The following is a 22,659-nucleotide window of genomic DNA, read 5'->3' as shown; positions in this document are numbered from 1 at the left end:
GTATAGCTGACTGGTCATCGGCTGGGGGGGGGAACTGCAGGGTGCCACATCTATTTCAGGGACTTGCCCTCTTGTCTTGCGTCTCTCTGCTGGAGTGTCTAGGACCCACGACACGGGTAGCCCGTGCACCCAGGAAGGATAATGTAATCAAAACAGACTGACATCAGCTCTGACATCACGTCTCTTCTTGACGTCTTAAATCTGGTTTGAAATTACCATCAATGTCGTCATTGAAAGAAACCGATGATGTCATTAACATCATATCGTCTATAGACATATATAGTCTATAGACGATCAATTTCTAATCACTGGAGCAATTTTTATTTATTTATTTCTTGTCCACATTTGGAGTTGCATCATGGCAACCCAAACCTCTACAAAAGTGGCCTTGGACTTTAAGTAGACATTAATGGCATCCACCTATAATGAGCTATGGTTGAACATGCTCTTTTAAGCTTTGGTATCAGTTTGTAGTCATTTAAATGAGAACCAAAACAAAGGCTATGATTGCATTTCCATCACTGATGTTTCAAATAGAGGCCCCTAGCCCCCTCATCGGCCTCCTAGCCTCGGAAACCCAGACGTTTTTATTTCCAGGGAGGAAAAAAAAAAAGTCTGGGTCTGAGTCCACTTCAATTCGGCATAGAGTAGCAAACATTGCTCACTCTCTGCTGATTTCTGATCGTCTGCACCTTTGTAAAATTGACATACACACGCACACATGTACCTCTTTCTCTGTCGCTCTTAAGTAATTAGTCTCATGTCGCACAGCTGCGCATAGTTTCTCCCGGCGGATCCTGCCGGGAGCTGCCTATGCCATACAAAGCATAGGTGAGTTCCAGGCTATCGGCCTCCTGACCTAATGGCATTTCAAATATTGTCAGGACAATGTAAAAACTTTGGGTAGGGAATGAATTTAATTTTCTATCTGGGGGGTTAGGAATAACTAGAAAAGTGTGCTCTCGTCCTCAGTGCCTTCGGCCTAGCGGAGACAATACATGAATAAAGAGCATTGTTAAGCATAGTGGTGATAATTTATTTATTTAAGACATACAGTATATATATAAATAAAAATAATCTGCAGTGAAGAAAAATAACATCCTATTGACCACACAGTGTAAGGGTCAAAGTGTACAAATCAGGCAGCTTGTTGGCTTGAAGGCCTCGCGTGAGGATCCGGAAGAAGAATTTGGATGTATTCATTGTATGGATTCATCTCAACGTTTGGCCCATAATATCCACCCTAATGCGTGTTTCAAATGATTGATTGCTCAGTTTAAGGAGTCAGGCACAACACTACATCTGTGGGAGTTCACAGGTTAAGGATTAACCCGATGTCGTGACATACTGTTTATCTGCGTTTTCTCTATTCACGTGGTCATTAAGCTCCACAGAATGAGAGGTCTGCCCTGCCGGAAACATTGCGGAACAAAAGTTATGGACATCTTTGTATACCACACCATAGACAACCAATATCAGGCAAAATGTCATCATACTTTAAGTAGCATGTGACGTGTCAAACTAGGGGGTTTTCATGATTCTGTATCCATTCCAAGTATTAGTCTTGCACGAAAAACACTCCTTGACAAGACTAATGCTTGGAATGGATTCAGAATCATGAAAACCACCTAGTTTGACATGCCACATGCTACTTAACCAATATAAGGCAAAATGTCATCATACTTTGTCTATGGTGTGGTATACAAAAATTATCCTAACTTCCTTTGCGCAATATTTCCGGCAGAGCAGACCTCCGGCAGAGCCGGGGCTGGCTCCCCGGCTACCAACATCTCACAATTGGCTGGTCCATGACCAGCATCCCAAACTGGATGGTGTCAGTAGTCCACCGGAGCCAGGAGGAGCTGGAGCTCTTTGAAGGTACTGCCGTGTCGCCCCACCTGGTCAGCCTTGTTCTTCACCACGTTGCTTAGATTCTTGAGCTGCTTATGGCAGGCCTTGCATTTCTCGTGCCTGAAGAAACCAAAGAACAAACAAAACATGTTTTAATACATTTGTCATTTTCCTGATTTAAAATAAAACTACTGCGATTCTGAACGTGGTGCAAAATGCAATACATTAATAAGTTTAAAACACTAGATTATTAATGAGGAACCTTCACTCCAAGTCACAAAGACTAGCGACTCTACGAGACTTTGCTGCACTGCTGGTCACACGCCAATCTGCTATTCCTCATTATTTATCTCTGTATTGTCTCTGCCAGGCCGAAGCCTATGTTAAGCCTCCAAATGCACTGGTGTCGTTTATCAAGCATCCAAACAAATAAGTCTTCTTTGCCAGCAACAATCAAATAAAAATTCTACCATTGTTAAGGAAAGGTCTACACAAGGATATTGTTTTTATAACAGTTTTAGAGAACGGAGGTATGTTTAGAGGAGTGCCAAGCTGGAGATAATCACCTCTCTTCTCGTGTGATGTCCACTCCGACAGATGGTGGTGCTTTGAGTGTGTCTGAGATGAGGGGCCAGAAACGCTTCAAGATCAGCTTCAGAGACATGTATCCTGTCTGGATATAACTAGAGATAAACATCAAAACAGGGTTAGAAAGACCACAATAATAAATGCCATTGTTAGTTAAGTTCACCATTTTCTTTTCAGTTCATAAGAGAGCAAAATGTATACCGGTCAACAAAACTAAAACTCTACTTCTGTTTCAAGATTAAGAAAGGGTACAGTCAAATAAAATAATTGAATACAAAGTAAAGTTTCCAGCAGCCATTTTTTGTGTGCCTTTGGCAAAAAACACTGCTGCTGTATAGAGACAGTTTCTTTCCATCTACTCTTTAGAAAATGGAACCAGTGAATGCACGACTGTTCCTGCTGGATCCCCACTGACCCCACACAGGTGTTTTCATCCACACACTTTCATGTTTTTAGGAGACAACTTTTGGATACATCCGGGTGGCTGACAGTTGGTTATAAATCTTGGACTTTGAACAGGCCAATTATGCTAGCCATCAATCACTTTAGAGTAGTGTTAAGGCATACATAGTCTGGATTTTCGGAGGCTTACCGAACTACAACATGACGTCACGAGCCACGGTGAAAAGCAAACCACCGCCACTGTCCCAACCCTTCTGTTTTTACTCACCACCGATCAACGTTATTTCAGCTCCGGTGGCCACCTCACCACCGAAAATCCAGACTATGAATGAGCCTTTAGCCAACAATGGAAGAAGTTCATTTCAAAATAATTTCCCAGTACTGTTATTTCATTTTGTGCACCAGTTGTCTTGTACCATCTCTGCTATTCTTGAAATTGAAAACACCACACTTCTCCCTGGGGTCAACAGCTAACCCAAACAAACAGCTGACCAACAAGGGTCATTTTTGTTATTGCTGTCGGTTTGGAACCAATGAAATTCTGACTGTATATATCTTCAAACTTCAACTGCTGTTGGGAGGAAACCTCATAACTCCGTTTTTGGGGTTTTAGATATTGTTTTGCATAAAGCAGTGCTATTGAACACCCTTTGGAAAAATATTGAACCAATGGAAAGAACGTAAGTTGGGACAAAACCTCTTAACTCCATTGGATCCTCAAACGGTCTGCTAAAGCAGCTAACTCCACCACCTCTCCCCCTCTCATGCAAGTCATTGACAATATATAAAGTCACAACACCAACTTTGATGAGGCAGTATTGCTTAGTTTTCAAAAAGTTCTTAATTTCCTGAATAATTAACATTTGAGTTTCTTCCGATAGCAGAGATATATATATGACACATTCTGTTCTTTTTGGAATGCAATGGGCCTGTTTGTCTTGTAGAGTATATTTATTTAAGTGGCCTCCAGGCGACAATTGCATAACCGTCCCGTCTTTGCTCACCTCTCATATTTGCTGTGCAGCAGCTTTTCGATCTGTGGCAGGATGGAGGTACATAGGTCCAGTTTCCATAGTGCCCTAAAAGACAGAGAGATTATAGTAGCTATAGCGCGCGTGTGTGTGTGTGTGTGTGTGTGTGTGTGTGTGTGTGTGTGTCTGCACACGTCATGCCCACTCACGGTTTAAGATTTAAAATGTTGAGCACGTCCACAATGATGCACATGTCACCAATGGCTACAGCGGTATCCATAGCCACCTGGAAAACAAAAAAGTGGGCAAATAATAGCAACAACAAACTTTGAAACAATAGCATAATCGCAACAACAATGCTGCCAGTGCCCAATGTTCCTCATGTAATGTTGCCTAATAATGCCTATTGTATATTTCCTAATGTCATTCATTCATTATTGCGAACGCAATGAGCACTAACTGTGTCAGTCTGTCTGTCTGTCAGACTGCCACAACAGCTGCGTTCGCTCCCCGCGTTAACGCGTCTTACTGGTTATTTCCCTGAGCGTTTTGGAAATTAACACATTGTTATATTTCCAAAACACTCAGGAAGGCCATAACGTAACTATCTCTATTCAACGGTGGTGGTCTCTGGCCTAGTCTGCCATAGGATGTTAATGGTAGGATCACATGAAACCCCTATAAAACAAATTGCCCAATACTAACAGCCGGTCAGCAAGTGGATTCATGAATATATGTATATACTATAGACAATATTTTAGGCCAATATAAAAGACTACGGTATATACCAAATTTCCCACCCGTTGACTGCTGGACTAGCCCATTAAAGTGTCACTTTAGATTTTAGCGTTGGCCATTCAGATCTGCAAGCTCAGAGCGAGTGTGCCACGTTGCGAGCTTGTACATCTATTGTTTTTTTTTTAAATAAAGTGTTTGAAAAACCATGTTGAATAATTTAAGAATCTACCTCAGATCGTAAATTGTCTAGTAGACCATTTACCTTCACGTCTCCGCTGGCCCACGCAGCTCTCACCGTCTCCAAGTTCTTGATCCTGTTGGCCAACATCACACGCATGGTGTCGTGACCTTTAGTCATCTGAGAAAGGACCTCCTCATCACTCAGGCCTGTGGGACCACGTGAGGACTGCAGAGAGAGAGAGAGAGAGAGAGAGAGAGAGAGAGAGAGAGACCCCTTCATACAATGTGGAAGTAGGAGACAAAGCTTTAAGAGAGTGTGTACTGGTCATTACCCTTTCTCTTATGGGAATAACAAAATCACACCCGTGTGAAGTGAGTGTGACGCTCTTATCATTATACATCATCATACATCATCTCATGAACTGAATTCATGCGATTGGTTGGATACATTTGGTTAAACATTTTTGGCAGACATTTGACCCAATTTCTCCTTTCATTGTCAATGGCAAATATCGAGACGCGTGGGGACAAAAGCTGTATATAGGAGGGGCTAGCGCCCCCTCAATAAACGATGGCGCTTGCACAAAAACAAATTTCACCCACTGTTTTACAACTGTAAACCTTGTGATGCGACAATAAGGTCAATTCTGATCAATGGTACAATCGGCATGTTCAGAGTATTTACTCACTGGTAAGAAATCGGCCACGTTGAGCCCTATGGGCTTGCTCCTGGCAGCCGGGATCAGATTGGGCTGTGCTTTGGGCTTGGCGAGGGAGGCCTGGGGGGGTTCCGAGCGGGGAGCAGGAAAGACGGAGACCGGGGGAGGAGGTCGCGCCGCGGGGATGGGCCGCGGCGCCGAGGAGACCACCGTGGGTTCAACCCGCTGGACAGGAGTGGACGTCGCCATTGGGATGTCCCTCAGATGGCCAGGCTGTGGAGAGAGGCATTGAGCAGCAGGCTTTAGAATAGAACGTCTTAAGGGCCTCGCAAACGGGAAGCGAGGAACGCACACGTTGTTGCCTGGATCAACGACAGGTCTACTACAGGTTCGTTCAAGAGGGGCGCGACAACGCAAGCGTAAAAAAATGCTAAACTATGTTATAGTTTTCTTCCTTTTCTCTTACTCTCTTGTCCGTTTGTTTTTATTTGCTTTGTTGTTGTTGTATTGACTGTAGGTGATTTCTATTTTGTCGGTCTTAAAAATAAATCACACCTGTGTGAACTGAGTGGTGCAATTTATTTTTATACTCCAATACTTTATACAGTAGTGGCGTCCGACAATAGGCAATAGTGCACAACCAGAAATTCCCAAAAAGGTCTCTATATAGCAGGGCTGTAACAGATCAAGAAACTCATGGCTTTCCATGTATCTTGACTTGTGGGAGACAAGGAGAAAAAAAAAAAAAAGGAAAAAAAAAGGTATCAAACTTGATGTCTTTATAGCATTAGCATATTTGACATAGGATATCAGGTATAACATACTGAAACCACAATGCTCCCAAACAATGTAGAAATGGGAAAGTGTCACATTTCAAGGAGAGAGTTGGGACTAAATGCAGGTTAAGGCATGCACTCAATGAGTGTGAATACATGTACCATTAAAACCTGGCCACATTATACTGTAAATAAGAATGTGTACCAATACACCCACCTGCTGTTTGTCGGGCATTGGTGTCATAACATCTGTCACTTGGCTGGCTCTCACCACATACCTATCTGTATAGAGAAAAATACAAATGTAAACATCTAAAAAAAAATGCACTTCTGGATTATTCAAAGTGAATCGATAGTTGCAGGACCTAAATGAAGGAGCTCGTCTCCTACGGAGCACAGATTGCAGATGAGACACAGCTTTGGTTCACTCACCTTCCTCGAGCGGAGCAGGGAAAGGCTCGCTGAACTTGGGAGGGGTGCGAGCTGACAGGAAGAGGAGAGGAGAGGGAACAAAGTCAACACAACAGTACCACATGCTGGAGTGTTCAATTAACAATTAACAAGAGTGTCAAGTTGACCCATAAGCACCGACTGTTAAACCCTCAGGCCTCTTTCAGGGAGATAATGTAATTGCTGACACATCCGAAATACCACATACCTTTTTGGCTCACAATACTTCGGAATCTTAGCGAATGGGAGATTCTGTTAGCGTGAAACTCTAGATACTTCCGGGTCCTACGGTTTGTTTCCGGGTCCTACCGTTTGTGTCGCTTTTGTGTCCCCATAGAGTTATACTGTGTCCCTCCGTCGGAGCGGTGTTTCAACTGATCTGAGACTAGAACCATTTTATCGCTTTCCTTGCAACAACAAAGCTACTGGTCTCCCAAATCTGACAGGCCGTCGGTCTGCCCCACACTGAATACTATCAACATTTTATTTCATTGTGTCAACTAAATCCTGCATTAGAGATGCAAACTAGATTCAACTTACTCAACCCTGCGCACATTCTAAATATGCCCACTGAGAAAATGGACTGTTGCCATCTTCAATAATAATGATAATAATAGTCTTTATTGTCTCCACATCATATATTTTCTTTGTCATGGACACTTGTACAGAACATTAATAATTCTACTCGAGTTGGAAGCATTATAACCCATTTTAACCCTCAATGGCTTCCTTTCTGAAAAATAACGTTATTGTAAAAAGATTCACACGTTTAGATATTGCTATTTACAATGAGAAGCGGATGGGAGCTGGTGCCACTTGGGCCCGGACGTAGCGCAGGACTACAAAATGACGGACTAAAATACCGAATTGCTGCAGATTACCGCCCTCAAATAGGCCTGAGAGCAAAATTTAACACAGGGGATATTTTTTGGTTTACACATTGAGCAGACATACAGATGGCTGCCTTGGGCTGGAAGATCTCCTTGTAGTCCTCTGCATTCTGAATCTCAGCAGTGGACTCCTTCTCCTCCTTTTCGTCCTCGCTGCTGGGGCTGCGGTGCTCGCCTTCTGGGCTCCATCGCTCCTGGCGCGCCTTCACCCTGCTGATGGCACAGCACAGAGGTTGCCAGTAACTCACTTAGTATTCCAGCTGCACAATTTGACTTTTAAGTCACCGTATTCCAGCTGCACAATTTGACTTTTAGGTCACCGTATTTATGGAACAAACCCGGCCTAATGGCGTCTTTTTGGAACGTTTAGTTTTTGAGGGGCTCCTCCTATATACAGCTTTTGTCCCCACAAAATGTCCGCAACACAAACATTAAACGCCATTGACGTTGAAGGGAAAATTGACGCCATCTTTCTTGTCCCCACACGTCTCATATTTGACAATGAAAGGAGAAATTAGGTCAAATGTGACGTAAACGGCTCAGGGTGTTAAGAACACAGTTTACGTAAGGAAGTTTCTCTACTTCATGACCTCTGACCTCTGACTGCTGCATGTGGTGGTGGGCCTCTCGTAGCTGCGCCTCAGCGTGGAGCCTTTGGGGGAGGGCTCTGTGATCGGCTGGTTGTCCTGGACATGGCCTTTGGTCTCAGAGCATCCAGACTTCTTTACTCTGGTCAGGTCGACCACATAGGAGGACACACTGGTCAGCTGGTGAGACACGCCGATCTGAGAATAATAATACAGAGGTGTAAAGTCACTTTCTTAAAGTGGCACTGTTGAGCAGCCTACAGGCCCAGTCACACTGACCACTAAAACAATACAAGTATAACCAACAATAAAACTGTGCCGTACAGTACAGTAGGTGTCACAATAAAAGTATAGTTGTGCCGCTCAGTTCACACTGGAGTGATTTTTCTTTACAGGCTGAATCACAGACTAAATTCCCATTAACACAATTTTTACGCCTCATGCCGTCATAAGGATTCGAAACGATTGTAGCCTTGAACGTGTCTGTACGTCATAGCGCATCCTCAATGATACAGGGCGAGATAAGAATATTCAGAATTTTTCCTATTTCTTTTTTTGTCTTTTCGCTTGCCGTATGCTAACACTCTGTGCAATTATTAGCTTGTCATTGACTCGCATGTTAGCGCGGCGGAAAGAATGACTCGTATCTCCTAATCCAGGGCGCCCTCCGTGGTGATGAATGTATCGATATGCTGGCGCTTCATTTCTGCTCCTCATCCGTCTCTCCCGCAAAATATGAACGCTTTTTGGATCATATATCGTATAAATTAAAATGACCAGGATGTTAGGTCAACTTTTTTAGGAAAATGTTTCCGGTTCATGGCTTTCAGAGTAAAAGCGATCAGACAACTCCGGCACCCCAGAGCTCCTATTTTGATGCACTTCCGGCACTAAAAGTGTTAACAACAGTAGTGTTTTTAGGACTGGCGATGAGCCTACAACTACAGTACATACCAGCTGGTTGTTGCAGATGGACAAGTCGGCCACCTTGCCCCAGCCCACTGGCACCACATCAAAGCAGCAGTCTGGCTCCCAACCGTACACATGCAGCGAGTCCACACTCCCACTGTACAGGCAGGAGCCGTCTGGGTTGAACACAAGACACCTGCAAGCACGGAGACATTAGATGAAGAAAATGGTCAAATGGGAAACGGTGCATTTATATGAGCGCCTTTATCCAAGGCGCTTTACATAGATTGTGCATTACATTCACCCATTCACACACCTTTACATAGACTCACCCATTCACACACACAGTCATACACTAATGGCGGTGGTGAAAAGTGGAATCTCTTCTCTCAGCCTAGCGATATTGCAATAGAATTTCATTGAATGTTTATTGTAATATGAAAAATGCAGCCTTTTTTCTTTTACTTTTTGTCCTTTTTCTTTTCTTTTTCTTTCCCGTATTGTCTTGTTAGTTGAGTTTTTGTTTGTGTCTATTCTTCCTTCAATAAAAATTAAGTGAAAAAAAAAGAAAAAAAGCTGCAAGAATAGCTAGAGGCTGTACTCCTCCTTACAATCACCCCATTACCAAAGTGGGTTGAACCAAACAATTCATATACCGGTACCTATCACTCTGACTGGCACCATACACACCTGACAGGCCCCGTCTCCCCCTCTGAAGAGCCGATCATGCTGAACTTCTCTAAGTCCCACATCTTGATTGTCCTGTAATATACGAACACAACAGTAACCATTTTAAATAAAATGCAAACTATATGGCCTTAAAATACAGATGTGGGTGTCTGTTGTACCTGTCCGAGCTGCCCGATGCCAACAGGTATTCTGTAGGGTGGAACTGAACAATGTTCACAGGTCCACTGTGAGCTGTGAACTCTGTGATCACCTTCCCCGCAGTTAGGTCCCAAAGCTAAGAGACATTGTGAAAGAAATAGAAGACATTGGTGCTGTTGACAAATAAATTGTACTGTACTTACTTGGTCAATTAAGATAGAGGCTAAAACGCAAATTAAAATGTTGGTTGAAACTTGCAGATGCTTCTAAGTTACAACAAGCTTCATTGACTGTCTATTCATGAAACAGAAAAGCCCTTTCTGATTGTATTAAAACAACTTCAACTCACCGATATTGCAGTCAAATCAATCCATGTTGATGTTGAGTGATTTACATTGACAAATATGACTGCACAGAGTTTGACATAAAGTTGCTCATTAACATGACAACGATGGACAAAGTCTTGACAGAGACAAAGGATAACGCGAGCTGTCCGTAGAGTTGCAATATTGGTGAGTTTTGTTGTTTAATACAATGAGATAGGATTGTGTTTCATGAATGGGCGGTCAATGGAGATGGTTGCAACTTGCAGACAGTAAGTTAATTGTGGCTAATAAAAGACTATAAAATGCTACATTTTAGGTATTTAGCAGGCGCGCTTTATCCAGAGCGACTTACAATAAGGTACATACAATGCAGAGAGACAGTGTAGTGCCTTTGTAATCGAGGACCATAGGTAAACGAACCTTGCGTCAGTCTAAAAGTATAATATCAGGAAAAACAATAATCTGTACATTTACACTATACAAACTACAGGATGCCAGGTCAATAAATTAACATGGCATCTGTCTAAATAACATCCTATCCAAGTTAAATTTTAGCCTTGGGATAAGACCGCTTGGTGGTTAGTGAGCCATGTTAATCAAAACGCATAGTTATTCATAATAAATCATCGTCATATTAATAGTCTTTGGTGTATAGGTGTGGTACCTTAATGGTGCTGTCATCACTAGCAGATGCCAGCCATTTTCCATCTGGGCTGAAAGCCACGCATCTCACTACCTGGGTGTGACCCTGCGGAAAACAATAGAAACGCATTCAAGTTGTTCTGGCTTTATCCTCCATGACTGTGTGGCACAAGCCTGTGATTTAACCCAATGGGAACTGACACGAATGGGCCTCTGTTTGGATGGGCCTTGGGGGGGGGGTGGGAACTGGGAAGCTGGATGGGGGGCATAATTGATTGAAACCTTTATTTATTCTCGAAAAAGCAAATGAGGTTCACCCTCATTTTCAGTGCTGCCGAGATCACATGCACAAAATCAAAAATGAAGACGGATATAAAACATAAAAACTAATCTACAAAACACAAGCAGTGAACAAAAGCACAAATTAAAAACAATCACATATTGAGGAGAGATTTAAAAGCAGGTTATTAAATTGTCCCTAGGATATTGGGGTATTCATTTTTTGTGTTTCAATGTAGAGTGTTCCATGAAGTAAGGGCATCAAAGCAGAATGATCCTGTTCATACAGTATGTTCATGTTTTCTTTTTTTTCTCCCGCATGCTGAATTAAGAAGCTTGAATACTGTGTATACTGTATATTATAAAGTATACACCCCAAACCTTTGACTCACACAAACTTTGCAGTATGCATTTAACCACGAGAGTGCGAGCAAGCAACCCAGGGAGACAAACTTCACGCACACCCACCAGCAGCAGCTGACTAAACTAGCTGTAGACCTTTGGCAATCGCTAAAGTGGATAACAGGAAGCCTAGCTATTGACTACAAATGCTGTACCAAATCAGATCACAAGGCTAAGGAGGCACTTCGTGACACCTGAATGTCTGGAGGTTGTCAGTAGTCCTCGGTTACTTAGCATTTTATATTTGGTCATCTATGCACATGAAATCCTTCAATTCACTACACATGGCGACACACACACACACACACACACACACAGCTTACCTTATACCTAAACACACATCCTTTCCTCCGTAAATCCCACATCTGAAAAAAAAGAAGACAATGTTAGGGACTGATCGTTATTTATCAAAGGTTGGTATGGTGCAAAAAAGGGGGGGGGTCATTAAACTATTTTTTGAGCCTGAGGGGGGGATATGTTTATTTTTATTTTGGCTTGGGGGAGGATGTACAACTTTATTTTGCTGAATTTTGTATTTAAAAAATGTTTTGATTATTTTGTTTTTCATAGTGTTTCACTCATATATATCTATACTAGAATTTCGCCCGGCTTCGCCGGGCTCATCCCAGTGTCGTTGCATGTTTCAGCTGTGTTTTTAAACTCAGTAGTGTGCCCTGCACACGGCGCACACTCGCAATTGCAGCTGGAGGGCGACGCGACACACACACACACACACACACACACACACACACACACACACAGAGAGCGATGTGTGGATAAATCAGAGATTTGGGAAATGTGTTCTGAATGGGCCAGAATATATGTGTGTAGGCTGCAACAATGATTTCATAAAGTGTAGTTTAATGAGTAGTAGCCTATTTTTTTTTTGAGCACGCAGCACCTCTCTCTCTCGACGTCTCTCTCTCTCTCTCTCTCTCTCTCTCTCTCTCGTGTGTGTGCACTGCTGCGCAATGTCACAGACACAGACGCGATCAATAATATATAGCAGAAATAATAGGCAAAATATAACACTTTCCCTCTCTATCTGTGACTGTGATCAGCTCCTCACACACATAACTCCTCTCTCGTTCATGCACGCCTGCTCAAATTAGCAGCAACTGTTAGCGTAAATGTTTTTTCTCCCCGTTGGGGGGGTTCGGTGAGGCCCGGTCGTGCTGTCTCACCCCCCGGTCCGGCCCAATGTTGTTCCGCCACTGGGCTTCACGTGAATAATGTTGTGTGCGCGCGTGCGGAGAAATAGTTATTTAATGAATCGCATGTTGGTGTGTGTGTGTGTGTGTGTGTGTGTGTGTGTGTGTGGGGGGGGGGGGGGGGGGGGGGGGGCAGTTGGCTGTGTGGCGAAAATAGGCAAAGTGATCGGTGTAAGGGTGATATTTTGGCACAATCCGATTAATGACAATGAACAATGTTGATGTAACTAAGGGAATCGTCGAGTCATTTATGTTGTAAATAAAGAGATTTAGATGGAATAAGCGAAATAGCGATCGTATAATTTCTCCTGTTCCTTCTGTCTGTCATCAATGTCCTGCGCGAGATCAGATTCTGTGCTGCGCGAGATGACATTGTCAAGCTAGTGTGGGGGCGGGGCTGGTAAGAGACGGCAGTGTTGCCAGGTTTGCGAATTGTAAGCGAGTTGTAGTGTGTGCAAGTAGCCTGGTTAAAAGGCCTTGTTTCTGCCGCTGTTGGGGCAACAGAACATGTCGACCAGTTTCTGTCAACCGCTTTTGGCCCCGTGACCAACTTGACAAATGTTAAATTAGATAAAGTTTACCCTGTGTGGCGAGTGTACTTGGTATCTTCCATGTGTGCGCAACTGCGCATGCAAATAGAACAGATCTACAAGCTAACAACGTGTTGCTTGGTGACACGTTGTTAGCTTGTAGATCTGATTCTGTTCTACCAGCAAAGGTCCCTCCCCCGGCCGCTGATGTAGTTTACGTCTGACGTGTACCCACTTCAAAACAGCGCGGGACAGATTGATTCTGCGTTCATAACATTTCCAGTAGAAAAAGCGAAAAATGTTTCAAGCTATGAACCGCGATGTTTGAATTGTGGGCCAGCAGCAGCAGGCCGCTGTAAAGAGCGAGTGTTGTCGGTCAGAGAGGAGGAAGGCGAGGAGCAGGCTGACAGCACCGCTGCAACAATAATAATAATGGGGCTGAGGTCGTGGATGATGTTACGATATAAACTTCTCACAAGTTACTGTTTGTGACTGAAATTGATTGTGAACGAACATAGAAAGTAGCAAAACATCACAGGAACACCTTGAGGCCTTTATGTTGATGGGCATGGAACATTTTGATGGAAGAGACTCTACCGTCTTTGGACAACGCATCGTCAACATGGTGGCATGCAGGCGAGACAGATTCTCATTCAGAATACGGTAGGGCTGGTCTAAAAGCATGCAGCTATCATATCATGTGCATCTTTGCGCACTCGCATTGCAATGGTGGATTGTTGGTGTGTGCGTCACAGTAGCCAGGGCTGCCATGTCTCACCCTTTGAGTGTGACAGTCACGCAATTTAACCCTTTACCACGCACCACGCCAGTGACGCCACACATGCCATTTGATTTCACACGCATTATAAATAAATAAAATCTCCGCGGCTCCGCCGCGTAATAACGCGCACTCATGTGTGCGTCCTCACAAACGGAAAAATAGCCGATCTGCATGCAGCGCTGATATATGCAGTAGGAGGGTAAACAGTGGACCAAATCCTCAGCAGGGTCCCTGACTGTGTGACGGATGGAAATGAGCCACAAGTTTAGTAGCCTACTTGTGTTTTGTCCGCGGTGCCATGTACTTTTGTCTGCGTATGTGGTTGTAATAGATTAAAGAAAGAGTTATACTATTTGGTGGTGCCTGGCTGGCTAAATGAGCCGAGCAGGCAGTTGAACGTTGGTGTTGCGCAAATTGTGCTTTTCTCTGTGGAGTATGACGCTGTAGTATTATGGTATGCGACTGCGTGACATATTTATTTAGCATTCATTCATTTTCATCATCCTGGGCTTGGGCACAGAGGCGAGGGGTGCCCACTGCCTTGGCAGCTTGGCTAGAATGACTTTACGCACGAGGCTCACCTTAAAAATAGCCAATCTAAGCTCATACATTTGCGTCGCGTCATCAGCGTGTTGTTGTGAGCTTGTAGGTCTGCGTATGCTATTTTCGAAGCTGCCAGATTCATATTTAAATCTTTAGTTGGAAGAATGCAATGGCATATCATCAGTGTTGAGTGTTGACCATAATGTAATGACGGATATGGAACCAAATGAACCCCAGACGGCCGCCGCCTAATAAACGATCAGCGTTTACTTTATGCTGCTATACTGTTGGTGTGAATATAAAATAAATATGGTCTATGGTGTGGGGGGGGGGGGGGGGGGGGGGGGGGAGGTCATATATATTCTTCCAGTACCTGAGGGGGGGTCCCGAAAAAATATTTGGAGGCTGGGGGGGGGATGAGGTAAAATAAAAAAATGAAATCACATCTGCACCACCCCCCCCTGGTGGATAAATAACGATCAGTCCCTTAGGATTTTCTTGATTTACAAAGTTCTTAATGGGTTGCTACAACCCCTTCTACTTCGAGATCCCACAGGTCAGCTGACCTGTTGGTCTCCCAATTGCCCCATGAACTAAACTCAGGCTCAGGCTCAGACCATAGACGTGTAAAACGGTAGACACAGCAGCCATATTGTGGAGGGGAAAATCATAACAGCAGCATGGAACTGACCTCGAGTTATATTTTATGCAACTCCATTCAGCAAAGACCCAGCGATTGTTTCTAAATTAAGTTCTGAAAGTACAGTAATATTTCTAAAAGGCACCAACTCCGAGACACACACACACACACACACACACACACACACACACACACACACACACACACACACACACACACACACACACACACACACACACAAACCTTGATATTTGTGTCCATGGACCCTGACGCCAAGTAATCCCCAAAGGGATGGAAATCCAGGCTGGATATGTTGGCCTTGTGTCCTGCCAGAGTCCGTAAGACTGAAGAAAATAAGAACAAAGAGTGAAACATGTTCAGCTAGTTTTCTGTCCTACCACTATCTACCAGTATGCCTTGTACTGCTGGTTTTCAAATCTACAAGGACCCAAGGTACTACTTCTGGTTTTCTATCCTACCAGGACCCTTAAACCTTGTACTGCTGTGCCTTTTGAAACTAGCTCCTCACCACTCGCCCTACACACTTCCACTCGGTTTGAGCATAGATATATAAATAATAGAGAGGGCACTGGGATTCCCCTCCCCTCCCTTCCCCCAGTGCCGTCTTTATGATTTATATATCTATGATCAAACCGAGTGGAAGTGTGTAGGGTGTGTAGAGTGGCAAGGAGCTAGTTTCTAAAAGGGGGGCTGATCTCAACAACCACGACTACTAGTACTACAAGCTTTCTATTTCAACAGTCTTATCATACCACACACTAGGGCATTCACTTCTAGTCATTTTACTAGTCGACTAGTAGTTTAACTACCTATATTATTTAACACACACACACACACACACGTCTCACTTTTAGCGGCCTCCAAGTCCCAAACGCGCAGGGATCCTGACTGTGACCCTGCTACGACCTGCTCCTCGGAACCTTTGAACTGCACACACTCCACTGGGTTACTGTGACCTGTCAAACTCTGAGAAGGATTTCCAGAAAAGACAATTAGAAGTGATTGAACTGCAAACAAATTCAGAATTATTTTGTGAGCATTTTATAACATTTCATTTTCAAGTCTCCTTTTCAGCCATATGAGCAATGTCGAGCATTTTCTTCCGCATTTCACCTTTAAACCCTTTTCACACAAGTGTGATGTGGAAATGAGGCACAGATACCATGGTTAAAATGTTCTACATGCAAAGCATTCACACCTGCAGCAATTGATGATGCAGTCAGCCATGTATGTGTGCTAAATTTCACAAGCCAATCAAACATGATATACCGAGCAATATACTTTACTTCTCCAATGTACCATATACTGCATGTTATCTTTATCAGGGTAGGATATAAACATTTGTAATATCGTAGCTAGGCCAGAAGGTGGAAATTGTGTTTTTTGCCTTGTGTGCGTCTGAGAAGCACCAAGAGTCTGGACTGATAAGCAAACATTTTTTCATACACGCTGCCAACATGCCAAGAGAGACACTCTTCTCCAAGATCGTGCATAGTGGCGTTCTAGAAGGCCACTTTAGATTTTGGCATACAGTATAACTCTTGAACCATACCTTGTACAATCAAAAACATCCATGGATTCCTCGGATCATGTCTGCCATTTTTCCATCTTCAAAACACACTTTGTCTGCCGAGCAATCTTCGTTACATCCCATACACATTTTGGCCAAAACTCACTACACAATGTATAAATCATGAATGCATTGTCTGATTGACGCCACATTTGTAACACACACACACACACACACACACAAACACCAAGGGCCTCTAAAAACTGAGCAAAAATAGATTTTTTTAGATCTATAGTGGGGGGGCAATGTTACAGAAACATGATTATTTACATCAAATTGGGTACAAATGATCTCAGGCGTTATGTGATCATTTAAAGCTATTATTAGTCTCCCTTTTGCTCTGGTAAACCGTTTCTTCAGTAGACTGCTGTACAGTGTACAGTACATGAAATAGTGGACAAGTTTGTGTCGACCGACACTAGTTTTCGTTTGGGGATTTCCACAGTGGCCACCATTGTTCAAGACACCTGCAACCAGATCTGGGAGCATAGGATAGTGCCATGACGCTGGTGCCCAGGGGTAAGAAATGAAGGAACACCGCCCACACGTTCCAGGAGACGTGGAACTTGCCTGCCTGGGCCACCTAAATATGTGGTCATCCCTGAGCCAGCACACTCAGGATCCAGATTCACAAATTATAAAAGCCATATTCTCCATAGTCCTGGCCCTTGTTGTTGAAGTGGGTGCATGTGTACAGTATGGCAGCAACAGATTTTAACCGTGTTCCCAAAAATGTCCCTGTCATATTAGCTGACAAGGAACTTCCTCTCCTCAAGTCAATACACTAAAATTCAAAACCAGTTAAAGTGCAGGTCTGACCTGCTTATTCACATGCCCTTGACTTCTACTTTATGTTATGTCAACTCGCACAACAAAAAATATATGTATATAATTAATCATTTTGAGTAAACATGAAATACGTATATGTTAATGTTATTGCTTGTTGTCTGACATGTGAAATTTGATAATGAGAAACACTAATTTCATGAGGTGCAGCACAGTGTGATAGAAATGGTCATAAAGGGCATCTTTTGGGTCAATTCATCTGGAAAGTATAAGCTTAAGTATGCTGTGGAATTCACATACAGAATTCTACAGCAACTGAGGTGGCTCTGAATGTTTGTTTTTAGTGCCTGGGTAAAATAAAGCATAGTGCCTGGGTGAAAATAAATGTAATACATAAAATGCAATACCAATTGAACCATGCATACCATAACCAGTGTTGTTTTTGGCAGCAAATGTTGATTTTAGTTTTAGTCATAGTCTCTTGATTAGTCTTAGTCACATTTTAGTCACCTGAAATGTCTAGTTTTAATCGACTAAATATCATAACATTTTAGTCGACTAAAATGTATTTTGGCAGGCCTTGATGCCGTCCTAATGACTGTTTTTACATTTGCTAGTTGATTGCCATTTTCAGCATGCTATGTGTAAAATGTAAGTGTAAAATGACCACTTGTCCACTAGTCCCTTCCTAACCTTTTAGTCTAGTTTTTATCTGTTGACGAAATTGTCAATACATTTAGTCTTAGTTTCAGTCATCATGGCTTAGTTTTCATTCAGTTTTAATTTAGTTTGTCAGTGAAAAAAGCCAGTCGACGAACACATTTCGTCTTAATTTTAGTCGACAAAACAGCACTGACCATGACACAGTTGGGTTTGCTGACAGAGAAGATGTTGACTTTTCCATCCTCTCCACCAGTAGCCAGCAGGCGGCCTGAGCTTTTCCCCAGGACCAGACAGGACACATTGCTGGAATGAGCCACAAACTCTTCTGCAAAAAATATCAAAACAAAACAATAAACATATTTATATCTCAGAGTCTCTATAGTGCACAACTGCACACCCATACTGGAAGTGGAATAGTTCATGGATGGATGATAACTTACGTAATCGCCAGGACATTTTGGTTGTGGTGGAAGAAGAAGAAGCAACTGCAGCCATGATGGGGACACTTTGGAGGCTGCTATTCCTTTTTCACTATAGCATCTATGGGACAATCATTGATCATCATCCATGAGGCAGCAGGAGACTATGAGCATTAATAATCCATGCTAAATCAAGTCTTACACATGACTGAGAGCAACAAACAACCACATTTCCCATTAGATACTCTGGGACCTAATTAACTCAATAAACTTCACCTGCTTGTGAAACCCATCACAAGCAAAAAGGGTAAAGTGTCCCTTTAACAAATTTAACAAACATATTTAGCAAAAACAATTTTACTGCATGAAAGACAATCTAGCTATGTATTATGTTTGGAATGAGTGGCTTGTGATATCAGAGAAATAACATTATTATTATTACACTAAATAATCGAGCAGTAAGGTCCCAGCAGGCTGGGTACTGATCAGCTGCCATTATTGTTGACAGCTGTTTAAGAATGAATCACATTAGGGGCGGGCATAACGCATTAGAGCTATGGACCATGCAGAGCTAATTAGGGCAGTGGCTTTGGACCGGGGGACCACCACGTCCACCAGTTGTCCTTGATGGGGTTCAGGTGGTCCCCAGTAATATGATGGAGAGTTGGTAACCAAATGAACCTTAAAGATCTTTAACTCTTGAGTGTGTAAAATGAAACCAAATGGACCCGTGCCTTACAGGTCCATGTGGCATTTTACACCATCAAGAGTTACATTAATTGTTGTTAAATATCTGCATTTCTAAGTTAATTTACAAGAAGTCTACACAATAATTGTTATTAGAGAATGTAGAATAGTTATTTTGATCAACGTTTGCCCTGTTATCTCTCCCCATGGTACCATGCAACATCAATACAGCATTGGACAAAATCTTATTCAACGACAACAAAATATTTGGTCACTTTGGGAGTCTGAGAGGCTAAATCTGATCAAATGGCCTGAATGTTAGCTGGAACGTAGCAAACATTGACGACATCTATTTTAAATACCGTAAATAAAATAGTTAAATAGAGACTATATATTTAACAGGATTAATGCTTGTCGGAGGGAAGAAAACGTAAAGTAATAATAACGTTGATCCGTACCTGCATTGTTGATGCATTTATGTGTGTGTGGAACAGTAAACACTAAACACAGATTATTGCTGTCAGTCACAACAACACCGCTGTGTCTGAATGTCAACGTGCACCACACACACACACAATAACTTCCCGGTCACGCACTTAACATTAAGATCTTGTTCAAAACTTCATTGCATTTATTACCGCCGGTATAAATTTTTGCCCGTAAACTAAATCATGTATCCTTTAAATTGAGTTTAAATTATATAATAATAATATATATTTCGTAATTTATATCGCTAATGTGGTTTTTTTAGAGCGCTTATGTCACTTTTATTTTGAAGGTGAAATCTTGTTGCCACTTGTGTCTGTGGTTGTGAAGCGTTTACTTGGTAACAATACTCTATGGGTAACACCAGTGGAACCTAGCAACATACACGCGCGCGCACGCACGCACACAGTCACACGCACACACACACGCGCGCGCGCACACACACACACACACACACACACACACACACACACACACTGTCTCTCACACACACACACACACACACACACACACACAAACTGACTGACTGAAAATAATAGCCAATGTGCTCGTCCACATATTGTCAATGGGAATTTAAGATACATTAAAGATGAAATTACCTACATAGGTTCCATCCTGGATACTGTCTAATCTTTCCAGTGATAAAATGCCAAAAATGGCCACCAACGTAATCAAAAAAATAAATCACAGAACAAGATTCCTTTAAGTTTACAGGATCTCTTCACTGGTCAACAAAAACACCTTGAAGACCCTAACAGGAGCCCTCGTAGGCCTACAAGGTTTCTTCGACTATGCATGCACCTCCTGGTACCACAGCACCTCAAAGGCCCTTAAAACAAGGCTCCAGGACCTCCCAAAACAAACTGGTCATAGGCTCCTACTTGGTCGGGTGAGGCCAAGTAGGAGCCTGACCAGTTTGTCAGGCTCACCCCCCTCGAGCTTAGGGTCGAGGACAGAGTACAGCATCTTGCAATGGGTCTGGTCCACAAGACTCGATACACCACCAAGATACCCATGTACCTGTCTAAATACGTCCTTAATGTTAAAAAACTCTAAACTCTGAGTCTAAACCAAAGGGAGTGCAACAAACCATGTACAACCCAGATTCAGCACAAAGGATTAATTATTTTCACTCCTATGCCACCAAAATGTGGAATGCCCTACCAACAGTTATTAAGACATGCGAATCCCTTGACTCCTTCAAAACCGCTCTCAAAGGGCACCTACGGACGGCTGCAATTCGAAACTGGCCCCCGTAAAATCTGAATCATACACATATACAGTGAGGGGAAAAGGTTGGGGGGGGGGGCAGCCTTTTCCCCTCACTGTATATGTTTGATGATGATCATTTCCTCTCCCTTGGGCTGAAAGGTGGATTTTCAGGACTGTTGTATTTTATCTTGGGTGAAATTTGTATTTTGGCCTGATGGTGGCACTAGGCGCTAGAGGATAGGTATATGGAGCCATTTCCACTCTACTACCTTAGAGTATATTACTCTAAGTCTACTACTGTACATGTTCATCGTGTAGTTTATCCTATTGTGTACAGTAGTCCATGCAGGTTACGTAGACAGCACTAGAATTGCATTTTATGTATAGTCATAGCACTTTATAGTATATATGAATAGTATAGTATGTATAGTTTATATGTATAGTTTCATTATATAGATATTCCACTGTTACGTTCGTAGTTTACGCATGTTTCATGATAACTACTTTTTATGTATGTGATGTATTGCCATGCTTTTTGTTCTTGTAAATCGCTCTGGATTAAGATCGAGCGTCTGCTAAATGTCAAAAAATTGTAAATTGTGCATGTTGGGGTGGGGTGGCCGCACGCGGGGTCTTTATTAATCCTACCTGCTTTGCAGGGATGAGACTGTTTGGCCTCGACCCTTACTCCGGACCCCTGACAATTCACCTCGTGGGAGCAGGCCAGAGTGAGACTTTCGGAGCCAATTTGACGGACTACGATGAACTGAACCATATGTTCCCTGGACACAAGGGTCTGGTGGTGGTTATGATAGGACCAGAAATTGTGCAAGGCCCCATCATGAGGCCTCCACTTCAGGAGTCTGGGCCCAAACACAACGTCTACATCAGTGCCTACAAGGGTCTCTACCATCAGTTCTGGGAGGAGCTAGTTGAGAACGAGGCGGCAGCCAAGCCAGACCTGGTCGTTGGATTTCACCCTGGTAAACACTTCTTCTCCAATGATTGAAAAGCAAAAGCAATGACACGACACGACGAAGACTGAAATGAGTTCTGTAACCCCCTACAGGCTGTCAGGACTGAAAGGGGGATGACAACATCCGATCTTCAACTAAAACAAATTGTCATGATATTTTTGGCGAGTGACACTGCCATACAACATGAATTAGGCTTTTTGTTACTGTGACTTATTGTATATAGAGGCATAATATTATATGCGAACCAAATGAGTGTACAGTATGTGGAAATTTGCATTAGCTATCAGTGTGCCCAGTATTTCAACTGCCATTTGAATATACATTTTGTCATCCATTGTAGTACTGTAGATTGGTAGTCAAATGGCCTCTAGTTAATGTTACAATCTGCCATGTACAATACAATGCTCTTTACTCCCTAGTAGTTCTAGTATTTAATACACAAAGGCCAATTGAGTGCTTTACATGAGGCATAAACTAAATTAATTAAAATATTACAGCCCTTGCGAATATTTTTTTAATTGAGGATTAATAACTGCAACGTTCAAAGGCATTGGAAAGTTGCTCGAAGACAACTGTACATTATTTACAATACATCAACTTTGTTACTGTCCACTGTATTCATATTTGGACTATTCAACTATAATATAGTCTCAAA

At 42.7% G+C, this 22,659-nt stretch overlaps 1 protein-coding gene across 2 annotated transcripts; it reads right to left on the bottom strand.

Moving 5' to 3' along the window:
• Positions 1-1,025: 1,025 nt before the first annotated feature.
• Positions 1,026-19,891, bottom strand: katnb1 (katanin p80 (WD repeat containing) subunit B 1). Of its 2 annotated transcripts, none has more exons than XM_080792404.1 (20): positions 19,788-19,891; positions 18,664-18,763; positions 18,418-18,548; positions 16,053-16,170; positions 15,427-15,527; positions 11,802-11,843; positions 10,820-10,903; positions 9,850-9,965; positions 9,692-9,763; positions 9,047-9,197; positions 8,103-8,290; positions 7,570-7,718; positions 6,598-6,648; positions 6,383-6,447; positions 5,420-5,662; positions 4,813-4,956; positions 4,022-4,098; positions 3,846-3,920; positions 2,418-2,534; positions 1,026-1,971 (listed from the first exon to the last, which is right to left on the bottom strand). In XM_080792404.1, the coding sequence occupies exons 2-20, from the start codon at positions 18,716-18,718 to the stop codon at positions 1,836-1,838; spliced, it is 2,115 nt and encodes a 704-aa protein (XP_080648530.1). In that variant the 5' UTR covers positions 18,719-18,763; positions 19,788-19,891; the 3' UTR covers positions 1,026-1,835. The 2 variants fall into 2 exon arrangements, with proteins under 2 accessions (XP_080648530.1, XP_080648531.1); XM_080792405.1 differs by having other exon boundaries at positions 7,570-7,715.
• Between the last annotated feature and the right edge of the window lie 2,768 nt (positions 19,892-22,659).

This window comes from Protomyctophum bolini (assembly GCF_963924005.1).
Source record: "Protomyctophum bolini genome assembly, chromosome: 1".
Classification (NCBI taxonomy): domain Eukaryota; kingdom Metazoa; phylum Chordata; class Actinopteri; order Myctophiformes; family Myctophidae; genus Protomyctophum; species Protomyctophum bolini.
Note: the sequence above shows the minus strand (reverse complement) of the source record. Positions and strands in the feature narration are given on the sequence as shown.